Genomic DNA, 16834 nt, shown 5'->3' with positions numbered 1-16834 from the left:
GGCATTTTAACCCAAAATCCGTTTATATGTTTTAAATAGATTATAAATTTTGGAAAAGACTAAAGGTATCAAAAAGCAAGTTCATTTCATTAAATGCGTCTATGTGTATGTGTGTATGTGCATACCCGTATATGTGAATTACTTGACCTGTGTATAGGAAAAATACCTGGAAAAAGTATTAGTGAGTTTTTTTAAAAATCTTTGTTTTATGATTGCTTTTATAATATAAAGAAATTTTTCATTTTTGCAAGAAAGATAAGGAATGTGAAACTTGGAAAGTTTGAGTAATTTGTATAAGGATACATATCTAATTGGTATTGGCCTTGTGTATTGTTATATATGTACCTCTGAGGGTTTTGCTAATTGTGTTATGATGAAATGGAAATAATACCTAGTTCTCTGGCAGCCACCAGCACCAGGCGCCCACCACCTCTTCAGAAATGGATGGCATCCTCCCTGTCATTTCCCATTCAGAGAGACATTGGTTCTTTTTTTTAAAAAAAAAACTTTTTTATTGTATAATGTAACCTATATACAAAGCAAAAAAATTAAAAAAGCAATCGTTTTCAAAGTAGTCTTCAACAAGTAGTTACGGGACAGATGAGGGGCATTGGTTCTTTGTAATATTCCAGTGCTAGAGATCACAGACAGTTAGGTTTTCACTGATGAAGACAATGTAGACATACTTTTGTTGGGTAATTTAGCTTTTCCTCTATAAAACTGTGGTCCCCTGTATATTAAATCCAGTAACTCCACAGAGTCCAAGTTCCTGGTTGTTTTCTCGAGAACAGCCTTGTGGGAATCTTTTAGCATTTTCTCATTCCTATCTGGGGTGCATGAATCCTCTCGCCACAGTACCCAACTTTCATGCTCCATTACTGGTCCCATCGCTTTAGTTACTCAGCCCAGGTTTTATGTTTCTGCCTTTATTCTGTAGTAAAAAAGAGAAAGACAAGTAGAGAATTGTTGCTTTATTTTTTTCTTTAGCTCCCCTCCACTTCAGTATCATGCATTCTTTATATTGCTGTCATCAAACCCTTTGCACTAAAGACAATCAAATTCATATAAGAAAACAGAAATAAAAACATGGATATTTCTCAGTGGGAAAACTGTTTAGTCACTTAATTTGTTTTAAAATGTTTGAAATGTTCTTCAAACATCAATTTTCTCATTATTCCCTACAGTTAATGTAGTGCAGTTGGTGCTAGCACAATTGACAGTAGTTCAACATGCTGCTGGGAAATTCATGATACTTCAGTATGCTGTTCTCTGCATTCTGGGTTTTGATGTAGAAAGGCCCCATAGGTATCTTCAGTCCCTGCCCCTCTTCCCCTGTATCCCAGTGGTCAATAAGTTTTGTGCATTTGGCCCATGCTCTTCATTCCCTCTTTGGGGCCTTATCTGGTCTAGTATTATAACAGTTAAACCAGCCACATTGCTTCTAACCTTGTCTCCTGCCAACATATCCTTTTCATGTCCACCAGAATTCTTAAAGCACAGGTAGTATCCTGTTACCTTCTTGCTCAGCAACTCCTTCCTGATATAGTCTGACAGTATCTCTCGAAACTGATTCAAAACACAGCCAGGATGAGATGCTAAATTTCTTTTGCAAGTCTGTTATTCAGAAATTGGAGTACATTTTCCCTCTATAAACAGTGTGATAAGTAGGTAAGTTTACAAGTCTACTGAAATTTTCAACTTAGCCATCCTTGACAATTGAAATCTAACCAAGACATTTAATAGTCTTTCCATAGAAATAGGTTTCCAGACTCTTATTTGATAGGGTGTGGATATGTGTGGAGGGAACTGGAAGGGATCACGCTTCCTGTCCTCGATTGGAATGAAGGAGGAAAGAGGTCATATTCATTAAATACTTAACATGAGTCAGTGTCTGTCTTAGACACTTTATATATTTTTTGTCTTACTTCATTTTCATAACAGCTGTGAGTGGATAACTTATTATACTACCTCTACAGATGCTTAGCAAATTAATAAATGGAATGCTTACCTGTCTTCAGAGAGTATTGTTTTTAAGTACTACTTTTTAAATGTGAGTAACTTATGGACCCTTTCAATTGGGGAAAAAATAACTGCAGTCTCTCAGAGTGGACTTACATTATTATTGTAATTTTATTTATATATGAACAAACATTAAATGAGGTGTAAATTCTTTATGCTTATAGCTCTCATTTAGCTATAAACCAAAAAAAATTTTAAACATAAGTACAGAAAACCCCTACAAAACTAATGAAATGCAAATTAACATTAATTTAGTACAATAGATGATATTTTGCTGAAACTAAATTGCTGTTGACCATGTGAGTAGAGAGCTGCCTGCCACGTCAAAGGTGCCTTTGCAGCTTTCATTACCTGGCTGGCTCTCTTCATCTGACACGTTTCTTTTTAGGATGCTGAAAATCAAAAATTGGAACAAGGTACAGTGACTGTACCATGATGCCATTGTAGTCTTCAAATGGTGGGAATGCATTATTTACATATTAAGTGAGCCTCCTCCTTTTCTCATTATTCCTTATTAAAGTAGTGTGCTTGGTGCGGGGTCAGATTAAAAATCCATGGATGTGTAGACGTGGAAATATACACTATGCTTATTAAAAAGTGACCATTGTGATGATCCAGCTTATGTTTATATTAATTTATTTTACTTTTAACCTTTGCTTTCACTTCAGTATTAAAGCTCTTTTGGATACTTCATAGACCCTTGAGATTATATCCTGGATCCTAGTATGAGAGATACTGTTTTCATGAGTTTTTAAAGTAATGTATAATTCAGACTTTTATTAATTTAGAAGTACCTTTCTCCTTTAAAAATCTAAATTGTAAATGTTTTATGTGTGTATTGTTCATTCTTCTCTGTAGCTGAGAGAGGTAAACTTTAATTTTTTTGGAAAAATAATACCTCCTACCAATGGTATAAGTCACAGAAGACAAAAAAGCTTCCAAAAATGGTGAAGGGTAACAAATGCCTCTATTGCTTTATGTCCTCTAATTGTGTTCCTGTAAAACACTCAAGGGGAATTTTTCTTGGAATAATCAACAATTTTATTATTTCCCTTTCCTTCCCAATTTCCTTTTCTCCCTCTTGCTTTTTATGTTTGAATCTTCCGCTGGCCTTATTTCCCTCCTTTCTTACTCCCTTTGCTTAAATCACAGATCATGTCTTCTCACATCGCAGTCAGCTGTGTCTCCCCTAATTTCTCAGTGTCAATCAACTGTAACTCCCATAATTTGGCCTATAGTTCAGCTTTCTTCCTTTGACAGTTAGCTCTGTGGTTGGGGGCATTGGAGAAGATGGAATGCAGAAAGGCAACTTCTAGCAGCATCTCACCACTTATTCTCAACCAGCCAAATATCCTCCCCACCCCTGCATACACATATGAAAGAATGGCTCCTGACTCAGGCTGGGCTCGATTGAAGGTCAAACTCAACCCTCTGAGGTCTAAAAGGAAAGACAAGGGTACAAAAGCACATTCTGGAGCAGCTCAGGTAGCTGAGGGTGTGCCTAGCTTATTATGCGGTGAGCACATGGACCATGCCCACTTCAAAGCTGAGCTAGGGAAGGTGTGGGTGTGCCTACTTCTAACACTTTTTTGATTACAGTGGAATTCCACTGTGGTGGGCATTGCTGCTGCTGCTGCTGAGAGGACCACTTTTGTGTACCACCATGCTTATATCTACAGCTGCCTCCAGATGCCATGAATAGCTGTGCCCTACCATTTACGCATGCATACTTGCCTTCATCCATCCTGGCTCTGCCATGCCTGCCTTTATCTGTAAAGTGGAACTAAAAATAGTATAGTATGAGAATTAGTTATCATGTGTAAAGTGCTTCAGATAGTGCCAGGCATTTAGTAGTAAACGCTAGCTAAAATTATTATTCAGCCATCATTTAGTTAGTATCTAGTATATTCCAAGCAAGAGATCAGAGATGAAAAAGACACAGCCCTACTTTCTAGGGGCTTCTATAATTACAGTACAATGTGGTATTCTTTTTTTATTATTATTAATTGAAAAAAATTAACAAACAAAACATTTAGAAATCATTCCATTCTACATATATAATCAGTAATTCTTAATATCATCACATAGTTGCATATTCATCATTTACAATGTGGTATTCTAATGAAGGTATTTAGGAACTCAGGAAAAGCGTCATCACAGAGGCAAATTTGAACTGGGTCCTGAAGGATAAGTAGGGTTTTGCCAAATGGAACAGCATTAGAGGATGAAACAGCTTGCAAAAAGCATAATGCTATGAAAGACTTGGTCGTTGGCTGTTTTTAGATAATATTTTAATATTCTCTCTGACGTTTACCTTCATAAGTAGGGCTCTGAGGTGAGTTCAGGGAATAATTTAGAAATTACAATCTTATAATTAACTAGTTATGACCAAGTTTATTATTATTATTACTATTACTTAATTGGTTCATGAAAGAGTTTTAAAAATGAGAACTGAGAAGTGCTCCTGTCCAGTGTGCATTTGCTATTGCACAATTCATATGCTGTGATGACTATCATGTGACAGGATCATCAAATTGTTAGAAAAAAACTGTTGTGGTTGGGACAATTGGAAATGGATGGGCTTCTTCCTTTCAATAAAGCTTTAGTTAAGTTTTCAAAATTAAGCAAGTTTTACTTTGATTTCTTCTTTTAACAGAAGAACTCACGTTTCAAGTTTTAAGATATTTCCTGTTCTTAAGCTGTGTTACCTTTTTTTTTCTTTGGTTAGATCTGTAAGAGGGCTCATTTTACTCATGGAATTTCCACTTTGTGTGCCAAGTTAAAGCTGTATTTTATCTACAACAAAACCTCTTCCTGCAGCTTTGCTTTCACTTCCTCTCCCCACCCTTTTACTCATTTTCTGAAAGGTTTGGCAGCTGGTTGAGGTGTTAAGTCAGCATTTTTCACTCTGGAAGAAGGAAAAGTTGAGAACAGTGACGTGGGGATATTTGTCACATTTTCCTTTCCTTTTTATATAAGTGACCCACATGTTCCATTACAAAAGCCAAATGAGAACTTCGGCTCATAAATTTTACACTAGCCTCCTAGAGATGGAGTAATGTCTGGGATGATATCAAGGTAATAGTTCCTCATTAAGAGTGTCCTTAAAAGACCGTGTGCAGCAGTGAGGAATCTTGATTCCTGCCTCTGCCTCTGCCTCAGCCTCAGTGACAGTCTGACAGATTTTATGGAGAGAGCTAATGGCCTCTGGGAGTCAAAGAATTGGGGAAGGAGCTTAACAGTGCATTCCCCATCCTCCTTTATTATTAACAGATTCTCCTGGTATGCTTTTAGGAAATGTTTCATATATGGTGTTTAATATACCACCCACACACTCTCCCCCTTTTCACTGGCTTGGTAATTTCATTCAGCTTGAGGAATTCTAGCTCTTTCTTTTGGCCTTTTTTTTTTAATATCAAAATCCAGTATGGATTTGGTTGTTTTGTATCAAATCTACTTAGAGCTCTTGGATTGGAAGCAAACGAATTATTGTCATTGTATTATAGCAGTAGAGAGAGTGAAAAACAATAATAGGTTCTTAAAAAATTGTCAAGAGTTGAAGTGAAATAATGAAATAGACTATTCTTGAATAGCTTCATCTATAGCCTGAAGGGCTTTGGTCCTGAGAATTGTCAAATATGAAATAGGATGTTAGACCATGGAATCCTGGCTAGATTCTAAGAACAGCTTCAACCATTAAACTCTTCCATCGACCATTTCATCGGCAGGATTTTCTTTGAAGTTATAAAGCATGTGGAGGCAAATGAGCTTTTCTTATCAAGCATTCCTTTTGGGTGCTCTGTATCAGACCTGTTCTGGCAGGTAAATAGAAGACACCAGCGTAAACTGTCATATTTCCTTATTTAAAGTGTCTCAGGGGACATATTTCTTATTTTTCAAGCATAACTTTGGTAACTAGAGTTTCCCATTTTGGGGGTATCAGTGTGGCACAGGGAAAGCTACTAGTTATTGATTGCCGTAGAAGTCAGTCCACAAAGGCAGTAAAATTCAAAGATTACTCTTTAGACAGAGCTGTATCTGGCATAGCTTGTCATAAGTAAAATAGTTTGATGGTGTCTCTAAGTGCACATCTTTGTCTCCAAACATAGTGTTTGAAGTAAAACTCTCATCATTAAGGCTTTGTGGCTTAGACAGCAGCTCCATCTGGTGCTTACTAAAGGTGCTTGCTGCGTTTATCTCTTAGTTTTATAGCACCATGAATACAGATAAACACAGAACTAATGGAAGATTGCCAAATTCAAAGGCTTAGTCTTATTATTGGGTTTCTATTGCACACAGCACTGACATAAGCTAGATGTGTTTTTGGTGATTGTCATGTGACTTTCCTGTTATAATGTGATAGCTGCTAATCAACTCAACAGAGGCATCTTTTGACTAAATTTACTTAACTTGGACTCAAATTGGGGGGATTCTTTTTAAACATATCTACCAATCTTAGAAAAAGAAAATACACTATCCTAACTACAAAGAGAAAAATTAATTCCTGTCTTACCAGGGCTGGATTTAAGATGTTAGGCCAGGATGCCTTATTCTTTTGTAGTCAATGCCACATAGTACTAAGTTCACAAAGAATGTTAAAAAAAATTTTTGTGTGTGTGTGACTGGACTGACAGGAATTGCCTCAAACTGTTAATAATAATTGCTTCTTAGTAGTAGGATTATACATGATTTCTATTTTCTTTACGTTTTTCTGAATTCTCACAGTGAGCATTTGCTACTTATATAACAAAAGAAAGTGTCTGTTAAATCTTTTGTCAGTTGTTTTTATTGGATTTGTTTTTTGTTGTTGTTGATTTTTGAGAATTCTCTGTACATTCTTGATACAAGAATGTTCTCCAGGAAAGAATGAATTTAGATGTTAGCCAGGTCATTGGGCTCCCTGGACTTCTTTGGTCTTTAAGTCTGTATTTCTTCCTCTAAGGCAGAGTGCTTTACAAGTATTGTTTACAAGGGACTTAGCTTTGTATATATTAGCTAAAGAAAATATTTTGTCTTTCTTTAGAAATGAGCTGAAACTTGGCAAAAGGCTGGCTTTCTGATCAAACCAGGGCCCCTGCACTATCATTGCAAAATGAACGAAGTTAAACTTCCCAGCCATTAAGATAGTTCTTATATGCCTTCTACCACCTTATTATAATACCAAAGTAGGAACCTAAGACTGTAGTGGTATATTCTGTGGGAAAGTTTGCAGCTAAGGCTAGAGAGATACAGCCACCAGATGCTTTCTTTAATAAACCTTAAAACTAGCATATTTAATCAATCAGTGTTTATTCAGCTCCATATGTTATACATACAAAGATGAATAAGATATAGTCTATGCCTTAAAAGAGCTCAAAAACTAGTGGGAAAATAGACAAAGTAAAAGTGCTCATTTATGGAAGTATGTCTTAGGGTTTTGAAAAGGAGAAATAAGTAGCCTAGTAGAATTGAGAATATGATGAGAGTAGTTGAATTTGGATGGGGGGGGGTGGTGCATAGCCTGGGAAGAGTAGGTGATTTTTAAGACATGATTCTAGAAGGTAGGTAAGGACCATATCATGAAAAGACTAAAGGGCTTGAATTTCATCCTATATTCAGAGGTTCCAACACTTTACTGCTCTTAGAATTACCTGGAGAATTTGTTAAAATGCAGATTCCTGGACCTTCTCCACAGAGACTGACCAGGTGGTCTAGGGTGGTTTCCCAGATGGTTCTTATTTAGCTAGCATTCCCAGTCTGTACACTGGCATTTGGGAGTCAGTATATTAGGTAAAACTGAGCCATGGAATAGTTTTTATGGTAGATAACAATGTGGTCGTATTAGCATTTTAGAAAGATAAATCTCCTAGTGGTATAGAACAATGGGCCCATCTGAGAATCTCATTAAAATGCAAATTCTAATGCAGTAGGTCTAGAGTGGGAACCAAGATATTGCAATTCTAACAGAGTTCCCAGGTAAGGCTGATACTGCTGATCAGAGGACCACTTTGAGTAACAAGGGTATAGAGGATGGATTAGAATGGGTGAAACTATAGGCATGCAAATTATTTAACAGCATATTGCAGTAATCTAGGCAAAGATGATGAGTATTTGAAATACTAGCAGTGTCTGGCAATGGTAAGAATGGGTTCCAGAGAAATGTAGGAGGTAAAATTGACAAGACTTGAAAAAATTTTGGTAATGGATTGTGGGAATGTTTGTACAACACTGTAAAAACTAATGCCACTGAACTGTACACTTAAAAATGGTAAATTTTATGATGCATTTATGTTATCACAATTTAATTTTTTTTAACTGACAAGACCAATTTAGGGAGATTGTAAATTACCCAGTTGGAAGTGGGGACAGCATGTCAAGAATGGTCTAAAGGTTGACCCTTTTAGTGGATTGTACTAACATTAACTGGTCTATAGGATAAATCAAAAGATAGATGGTGGCCTGGGTTTGGAGGAAGGCTGGTTAGAGATAAGTTTGTTGGAGTTGAGAAAAGAGGTAGCCAGAAGGATTAGTTCTTTGGCACTGTTTTGAGGAGTGGAGTGTATGAGGTATCCAGAATTTAAAAAGTAAGTGGAAGAAGAAAAAGTAACCCACAGTGAACTCAAAGTGCCAGAGAGGTTGGTGGATAACAGAAATACTGTTGTTAAAGGCATTTCCAGGTGGAGAAGGTTGACAGTATCACTGTCATACAGTCTAAAAGTGAAAGAATATACATGTTTCAATGAGTGTATTTAAAATTGTGGCTAAAAGGCTAACTCTCCAAAATGCTGATTGGATAAAGAGAGATTACAAACCAAATTAGTTTATCTCTCACTTAATCTTTTAATTTAAGGAAATATTTAGGGATGGAGCCAATTTTTTCAAGTCCCTCATTATAGGAAGCTGCATAGAACCTTTTTCATTCTGATTTTTCTCTTTTTCCCCCCCACAGATCAACCGTCCTTCTAAGAGCTGCTGTGACACATAAGGAAGGTGAAAACTAATGAATGAAAGTTTTGCCATGTCCTGAAAGGAAAGCGTTGTTTATAAAGTTCTGTTTTTAAACATGTCTGCCTGTAACACCTTCACTGAACACGTTTGGAAACCTGGTGAATGCAAAAACTGTTTTAAACCTAAAAGCTTACACCAGCTCCCCCCAGACTCTGAGAAGACACCCATCACCCAAGGCAATGTGAAAACTAACGCCAATCACAGTAACAACCACCGCATCAGGAACACCGGAAATTTCCGGCCTCCTGTGGCTAAAAAACCCACTATTGCTGTGAAGCCCACTATGATGGTGGCAGATGGACAAAGTGTATGTGGTGAGCTTAGCATCCAAGAACACTGTGAGAACAAACCTGCTATCATTGGATGGAACCGAAACAGGACTGCCTTGAGTCAGAAACCACCTAACAATAACAATGAAGATGATATTGAAGGGTTTAGCCATGTTCCTAAGCCTTATAGCAATAATGATAGTGCAAAGAAGATTTCAAATAACAATAATGGACTAACTGAAGTATTAAAGGAGATAGCAGGCTTGGGTACCACCCCTCATGTAAGAGGAAATGAAACAAACTCCAAAGAAACATTCTTAGGAAGAATAAACAATTGCTATAAACGATCTTTGGAAAGAAAGCTTCCGCCAAGTTGCATGATCGGAGGGATAAAAGATACTCAGGGAAAGCATGTTATTCTGAGTGGAAGTACAGAAGTGATCAGTAATGAAGGGGGCCGGTTTTGTTACCCAGAGTTTTCTAGTGGTGAGGAGAGTGAGGAAGATGTTCTTTTCAGTAACATGGAGGAGGAGCATGAGAGCTGGGATGAGAGTGATGAAGAGCTGTTGGCCATGGAAATCCGCATGAGAGGGCAACCTCGCTTTGCTAACTTCAGAGCAAACACTTTGTCTCCTGTTCGATTCTTTGTGGACAAAAAATGGAATACTGTCCCCCTGCGAAATAAGTCTCTGCAGAGAATCTGTGCGGTAGACTATGATGACAGCTATGATGAAATCCTGAATGGTTATGAAGAGAATTCTGTGGTCTCCTACGGACCAGGCAGCATTCAGAGCACCATGTCATCTGATTCCACTTCACCAGATTCTTCTTTAACAGAAGAATCACGATCTGAGACAGCTAGTAGTTTATCCCAGAAGATTTGTAATGGGGGAATATCTCCTGGTAAACCAGAAGAGTCTAAGGACACGAAGGAAAATGAACCCAATCTTGAAAATCTCTCTAATAGTCATCAGGAAAAGGACTCATCACAAGCTTTTAAAAGCTCAGTAAAAGTTCCAGAGACACACAAAGCAGTCCTTGCTCTCCGATTAGAAGAGAAGGATGGCAAGATTGCTGTACAAACTGAGAAGCAAGAAAGTAAAACCTCTACCGATATTGCTGGACAAGCAATAACCATAAACCTTGTCCCTGCAGAAGAACAAGCCAGGCCCTACCGAGTTGTGAATCTAGAACAACCACTGTGCAAGCCATATACTGTTGTGGACGTGTCAGCTGCCATGGCCAGTGAACACTTAGAGGGCCCTGCCAACAGCCCCAAGACGAAAAGCTTATCTTCTACTCCAAACTCTCCAGTGACATCACCTACATTGACATCAGGACAAGTAAATGCCCATTACCAAAAATCCAGTGCTATCCGATACCAGGAAGTATGGACTTCCAGTACCAGTCCACGACAAAAGATACCTAAAGTGGAATTAATTAGTGGTGGAACTGGACCAAACATCCCTCCAAGGAAAAACTGTCATAAATCAGCACCCACTTCACCCACAGCTACAAATATTTCCTCCAAAACTATACCTGTTAAGTCACCTAATTTGTCTGAAATAAAATTTAATAGTTATAACAATGCTGGTATGCCACCTTTTCCAATTATCATCCATGATGAGCCAACTTATGCTCGGAGTTCCAAAAATGCTATCAAAGTTCCCATTGTAATTAATCCAAATGCATATGACAATCTAGCCATATACAAAAGTTTTCTGGGAACAAGTGGAGAACTCTCAGTGAAGGAAAAAACCACAAGTATCATAAGCCATACTTATGAAGAAATAGAAGCTGAAAGCAAAGTACCTGATAATACCACTAGCAAACCCACTGAATGTCCCCAAGCTAAAGGGTTTTCAGACAGCACAGAGCGTAAAAGGGGTTCGGTGGCTCAGAAGGTTCAGGAATTTAACAACTGTCTTAACAGAGGTCAGTCTTCACCACAGAGAAGCTATAGTTCTAGCCACAACTCCCCAGTAAAGATCCCAAGAACCACTCAAGAATCTGTGGTCAAAAGAGAAGGCACTCAGGAGTCTCAGACCACGGACAGTGGCAGCAGCACCCGGGAGAAAGCAAGCACAGTACTTTCTCAGATTGTGGCTTCTATCCAACCTCCACCATCTCCTCCAGAAATGCCACAGTCTGGCCCTAAAGCTTGCAGTGTGGAAGAGCTTTATGCCATTCCTCCAGATGCCGATGCTGGTAGGAGTGCACCTAAGAGTACACCAGTCAGGCCCAAATCTCTGTTTACATCTCAGCCTAGTGGTGAGGCTGAAGCATCTCAGACCACAGAAAGTCCCACCACCAAAATGCAGAAAGACCCACTCTCAAAACCAGTCACCACTCCTCCCTCCAAATTAACAACTAACCCCCAAGGTGAACCACTACCTCCCTTTCCCCCACCACGTTCCACTTCCTCTCCTTACCATGCAAGTAACCTTTTGCAGAGGCATTTCACCAACTGGACCAAGCCAACCAGCCCTACCAGATCAACAGAAGCTGAATCAGTTTTGCACTCTGAAGGCAGCAGGCGGGCAGCTGATGCAAAACCTAAGCGCTGGATATCTTTTAAGAGTTTCTTCCGCCGTCGGAAAACTGAAGAGGAGGACGACAAAGAGAAAGAGCGAGAGAAAGGGAAACTGGTGGGCCTGGATGGCACAGTCATCCACATGCTGCCCCCTCCTCCAGTTCAGCGCCATCACTGGTTCACAGAAGCAAAAGCAGAGTCCAGTGAGAAGCCAGCCATTGTTTTCATGTACAGGTGTGACCCTGCTCACGGCCAGCTCAATCTGGATCAGAGCAAGATGGGGGCAGACCAGGCAGCCATCATACAGAAGAGTGGAACAGAGGATTCGTTACTACAGGATTCAGAGAAAAGGAAAAGGAATCATTCTTCTCCGTCACAGATCCCTAAAAAAATTCTCAGGTATGTAAAATAGACTGTTAGAATGTGGAAATTTTTTAAGCACAGTTTCAGGTGCTAAGTTTTTTGTCTCTTTAAAATTGGGTAAGAGCTATTTCTGTTTGTAAGCAGCACTCTGTGGCCATCGTCCATCTTTACAACAGCATTCCAAGATTAGAACATTATTAGAGTGATCTTAGTGCACAAACAAGGGTTATAGCCCTGGATCTTTAGCTAAAGTAGCTTGCTGCATTCTAGTGAAGGCAAAGTGACTTTAATATAGAAAAGCAAATCCATAACACCTTAATAGCAATGAATAGTAGTTTGTTCTGAAATGCTATGATAGTGGAAAATGTTTAGGAACATAAGTTATTATTATAGCAAAATAGATATTTGTAAGAACTTTCTACTTGATATTTTAAGAACATTCGCAGTTTTGACAGATCATCAAATGGTATGTATGTTATTTTTTAATACTTAAAATTTAAGAACTTTGCTATCCAAATATGTAGCCTCAATTTTAAATTGGTTTATGAAACTTACTGGCTTGACAATGATTATATGGATACTTTATTTAAATATGCCTATGGTTATACTAACTAAGATATCCATTGTTGTTGGTTTTAAGTATATTGTTTGTTTTCTTAAAGAGAAAATATGTGAAAAATAAAAATATTAAAATAAAAGAAATGCTATGATAGTATGAGAAAGATCAAATGAATAAATTCTTTCCCTCATTGTAGATGAAATAAAACTCTTCAAGCAATTCTTTCTGGCTTTCACCAAAGTGTTATCTCCATAGGCATTAGTTTCTTTTAAAGGAATATTTGTGTTTGGTTTTTTTTATTGCTAGCCCTTCTATCTTCCAAATGTGGAAAAAAGATGGGAGAAAGAATGTGGCAGTCACCGAGCAGTTTACAGTTATTTAGCATGAAGGTGAAATAGGGTATTAGTTAGTTACTGAGATTGAGACCCAATGGTATAATCCTCAATTTAGCTAGCAGATTGAATACCCACATCAGTTCTCTGGGCATTTAATGCCTTTTCTTAAACACTTTAATAACCATTATTGATCACCTGACTCTGTATCAGGCACTGTGCAAGACACATCCCAAATATTTATTTCAAGTCCTTCTAACAGCCTTATAAAGTGGTTGGTTCATCAGATAAAGAAACTGAAACTCAGAGAGGTTAAGAAATGCCCAAAGTCACATGGTTAGTAGTTGTCAGAGCCAGGATTCAAGCTCAGATCTTTCTTACTCTAAAGCTTATAATCTTCCTATTGTGTTGATTTGGTAATACAACACAAGATCAAACAGAATTACATTTTCACTTGGAATCATTCACATAAACATTTGTGTTTAGGAAACAAGTTTTTCTTTCTCATTTTGTATTGTAAGCCAAATTAATTAGTTTGTGACAAATAGGATGATTTCTTTATAGCCCAGTCCTTTAAAGAAAAACAAAACAAAACAGTTATGCTCTGTGTACTTCATTCATCAGATTCTGGGTCTTCCTCCTTCCTGACTTACAGAATGCTTTCTCTGCTGGACCTGGCCTTCTCTCTGGTAAAGACAGCAAACTGATGAATGGGGCAGATTCTCTCACCATCTTTCCTTTGGAAAAGTACAAATAAAAATGAAGTGAACAATTAATGCTTTCACTTTTGCTATGAAAATGCTAGGAAGTCATATATATATTCTTTACTAAAGTGAACTTTTTACCTCCTGTTGTCAAAATACTAACAAGTCCAGTCCCTGCTTTCTTTAAGTCCATCTCATAGAAAAAGCAACTAGAATAGTGGTAACTAATATATTCCTGGAAAGAGCAGTATTGTCGTTGGTAGTTGAATGTGTATGATAGAATGTTATACTCCAACAGTAATAAAATGCATATATTACAGTTTGCTATTTAGGAAAGAAGCAATTTAAGCAGCACATAGTTGAAGTTACCTACCAAGGGAATGACAGATAGTTCATACAGATCGATAGATGATTTTATTCCTCATTAAAAACATCTGTGTTGTATTTATCCATACCCTGGAAAGCAGAACCAAGAAATAACACAGCCTCTCTTCTGTGGAATGAGACTCTTTCCTTTGGCTGCAAGCTAATATCTGGGCTTGAGGGTGGCCCAGGATCTTGACATGACAGACCCCTTATTATACAGCTAGGTCTGTCATATCTTCCAATTACATATCAATTCTTTATGAGCAACATCAATTACTCCAAGTGACATGACTAGTATACCCCATTACTCCTCAGACTTTAGCATGTATTAAAATCATCTAAAGGGCTGGTCACTTCAGAGTTTCTGACTCAGTAGGCCTGAGGAAGAGCCTAGTAATTTGCATTTCCTACAAGTTCCTAGGTAGGGCTGATGCTTTCCCAGGGCCACACTTTGAGAACCACTAGTCTCACCATCATTCTAAAAATATGTGCTATAGTAAGTAAAGCAGTGATTGAAATATTAGGCTTTTCTTAGCTGCACATTAGGATTTTCACATTTTATAATATCCCAGACAAGTAGAAAAAGAGATATTCAATAGTTTTTTTTAAAAAAATCTCCCTTTTCACTAACTTTTTGAAAAGTTTAAAGCATGAACACACTTTTTGAAGAGTACACAGTATTTGCTTTTTGGATAATCACCTCATTTACTTGGATACACCATTGGTATTTACTTGAAGCAACTTTGAGAAGAAAAACATTACTGTCAAATGTCAACATTTGTGTTTCTGGCTTAATGGCAATGTAATCATTAAATTACCATCCTACAGCTGGAAACACATTGGTGGAAGAAATGAAAATACAGGTTTTTCTCTAAGTAAATGAAGATTCCAAATCTAAATTGTATATTAGGAATAAAGAATAAAAAAATAATGTACCAGACCAGAACCTGAAAAGATAGGAAACATGAAAGATAGGGATTGTGTAGATTCTTTCATTATATGATTAGATTGTTACTATGTTCATTTATTTTACTCTTCAGGAGATATAAATTAAACATCTTAGCTATAAGTCATATATGGTATTAGGCCCCAGAGCAAATAGGGGGAAAGATTGTGACACTGCTGAAATAATGAACTTGGGTTCAAATTCTCCTTTGGCTTTATGTCTGGTCCCTCAGTGTACAGTGGTTATAATCATATCTATCACAAATTAATTTCAAATTTCATTAGAAAATATATAAAAGACTTTTAACATGGGTGTCTGGCACATTGGACACTTTAAAATACTCAGTAACCCCTCTGCCCACAGTATCATAAATATTAAAAATTTATGTGCAGAGTGGCACAGACACACAAAGCAAACAGTGACTAAATTATCTTAAAACAGATTTCTTTGAAATAAAATTCAAACCAGATCTTAAAAGCTAAATAAGATTTTGCCAGCTGGTTGGAGAAGACATTGCAGACAAAAGAAACACTATATGCAGAGTCACAGAGATGAGGATAATGGCAAACAGAAGCAGGACATGTGGCTGGAAAAGAAGGATAGCAGATAGATCCGTGGATCTTAAAGTGTAGTCCATGCAAGGTCACATCTCTTTTCATAGTAGTACTAAGACATTGTCTTTTCTAGTGTTGGCATTTGCACTGATGGTGACAAACAATGGTGGGTAAAACTAGTGGCAACTTAGCACAAATCAAAGCTGTGGCACTAACTATACTAGTATTTTTTTCCTTTTATAAAGCCAGTTTTCAATTAAGAATGTTCTTGATGAAATTGTAAATTTTATTATATTTCAGCCTTTGAGTACTTGTCATTTTAAAATTCTGTGTGATGAAATGCAAAGTACACATAGCGTACTTCTGCTCCATACCAAAGTATAATGGCTGTCTCAAGTAAAAATACTTGGGAAATTGTTTGAGTTGCAAAATTGAACTACTGCCCCTTTTTCATGGAAAACCTTGAAAAAATAACTGATAGACAAAATAAAGTTTATTCAGACCTGGATGTTTAGAAGATAGTTTCTTAAAAGTGAATGTAGTGAGCCTATCACGTTGAAGAAAATAACTGACAATATTTGTTGTCAATGATAAAATTCAAGCTTTCTAGCAAAAATAAGAATTTTTGAAAATTTATGTCTGCCCCAGTGACCTTGACAGCTTCCTAATACTTAAATATTTTCCCGATAATGTTGATGGTACACATGTATTAAATGTGTCAACATTTGGAAGCTATGGATAACTTGGTGAACCAGTAATTTCCAAATGACCCAATGCATGATATTACAAAATTATGCATGAGTAAAAGAGCCACTCATAGTGCAAGGTAAACTACTGGATTTTTTTTTGTATGCTGTATGGTGGGGTCACATTTCATTCTTTTTCCATGTGAATACCCTGTTATTGCAGCGCCATTTGTTGAATTTTTGTTTGTTTTGCAAAGTGCACGGGCCAGGAATTGAACTTGGGTCTCCCGCATAGCAGGTGAGAATTCTACTAAACTACTGGATTTTAATGTAACTGAGTAGAAAAAGTAATTCGTTGATATGGTTTCAGATTCCACATTGTGTCTAACCTTAAGAAACCACCACTTATCAAGTTTTGGTATGGTACTGAAGAATATCCACAGTTATCTAAAAGGCTATTAAAATACTCCCTTTCCTACTTACGTATCTGGGTGAGACCAGATTTTTTTTTCATAT

At 37.3% G+C, this 16834-nt stretch overlaps 1 protein-coding gene across 19 annotated transcripts in view; it reads left to right on the top strand.

Moving 5' to 3' along the window:
* PEAK1 (pseudopodium enriched atypical kinase 1) overlaps positions 1-16834 on the top strand; it is a 363497-nt gene that overhangs the window by 270380 nt on the left and 76283 nt on the right. For all 19 annotated transcript variants that reach the window (XM_077123673.1, XM_077123672.1, XM_077123660.1 and 16 more), the window contains one exon: positions 8948-12207. In XM_077123673.1, coding sequence (XP_076979788.1) covers positions 9062-12207 — 3146 coding nt within the window. In that variant the 5' untranslated portion in view covers positions 8948-9061. The remainder of the gene's footprint in view (positions 1-8947; positions 12208-16834) is intronic.

The sequence above is a fragment of the Tamandua tetradactyla genome, chromosome 12 (genome assembly GCF_023851605.1).
Source record: "Tamandua tetradactyla isolate mTamTet1 chromosome 12, mTamTet1.pri, whole genome shotgun sequence".
In the NCBI taxonomy this organism is placed as follows: domain Eukaryota; kingdom Metazoa; phylum Chordata; class Mammalia; order Pilosa; family Myrmecophagidae; genus Tamandua; species Tamandua tetradactyla.
Note: the sequence above shows the minus strand (reverse complement) of the source record. Positions and strands in the feature narration are given on the sequence as shown.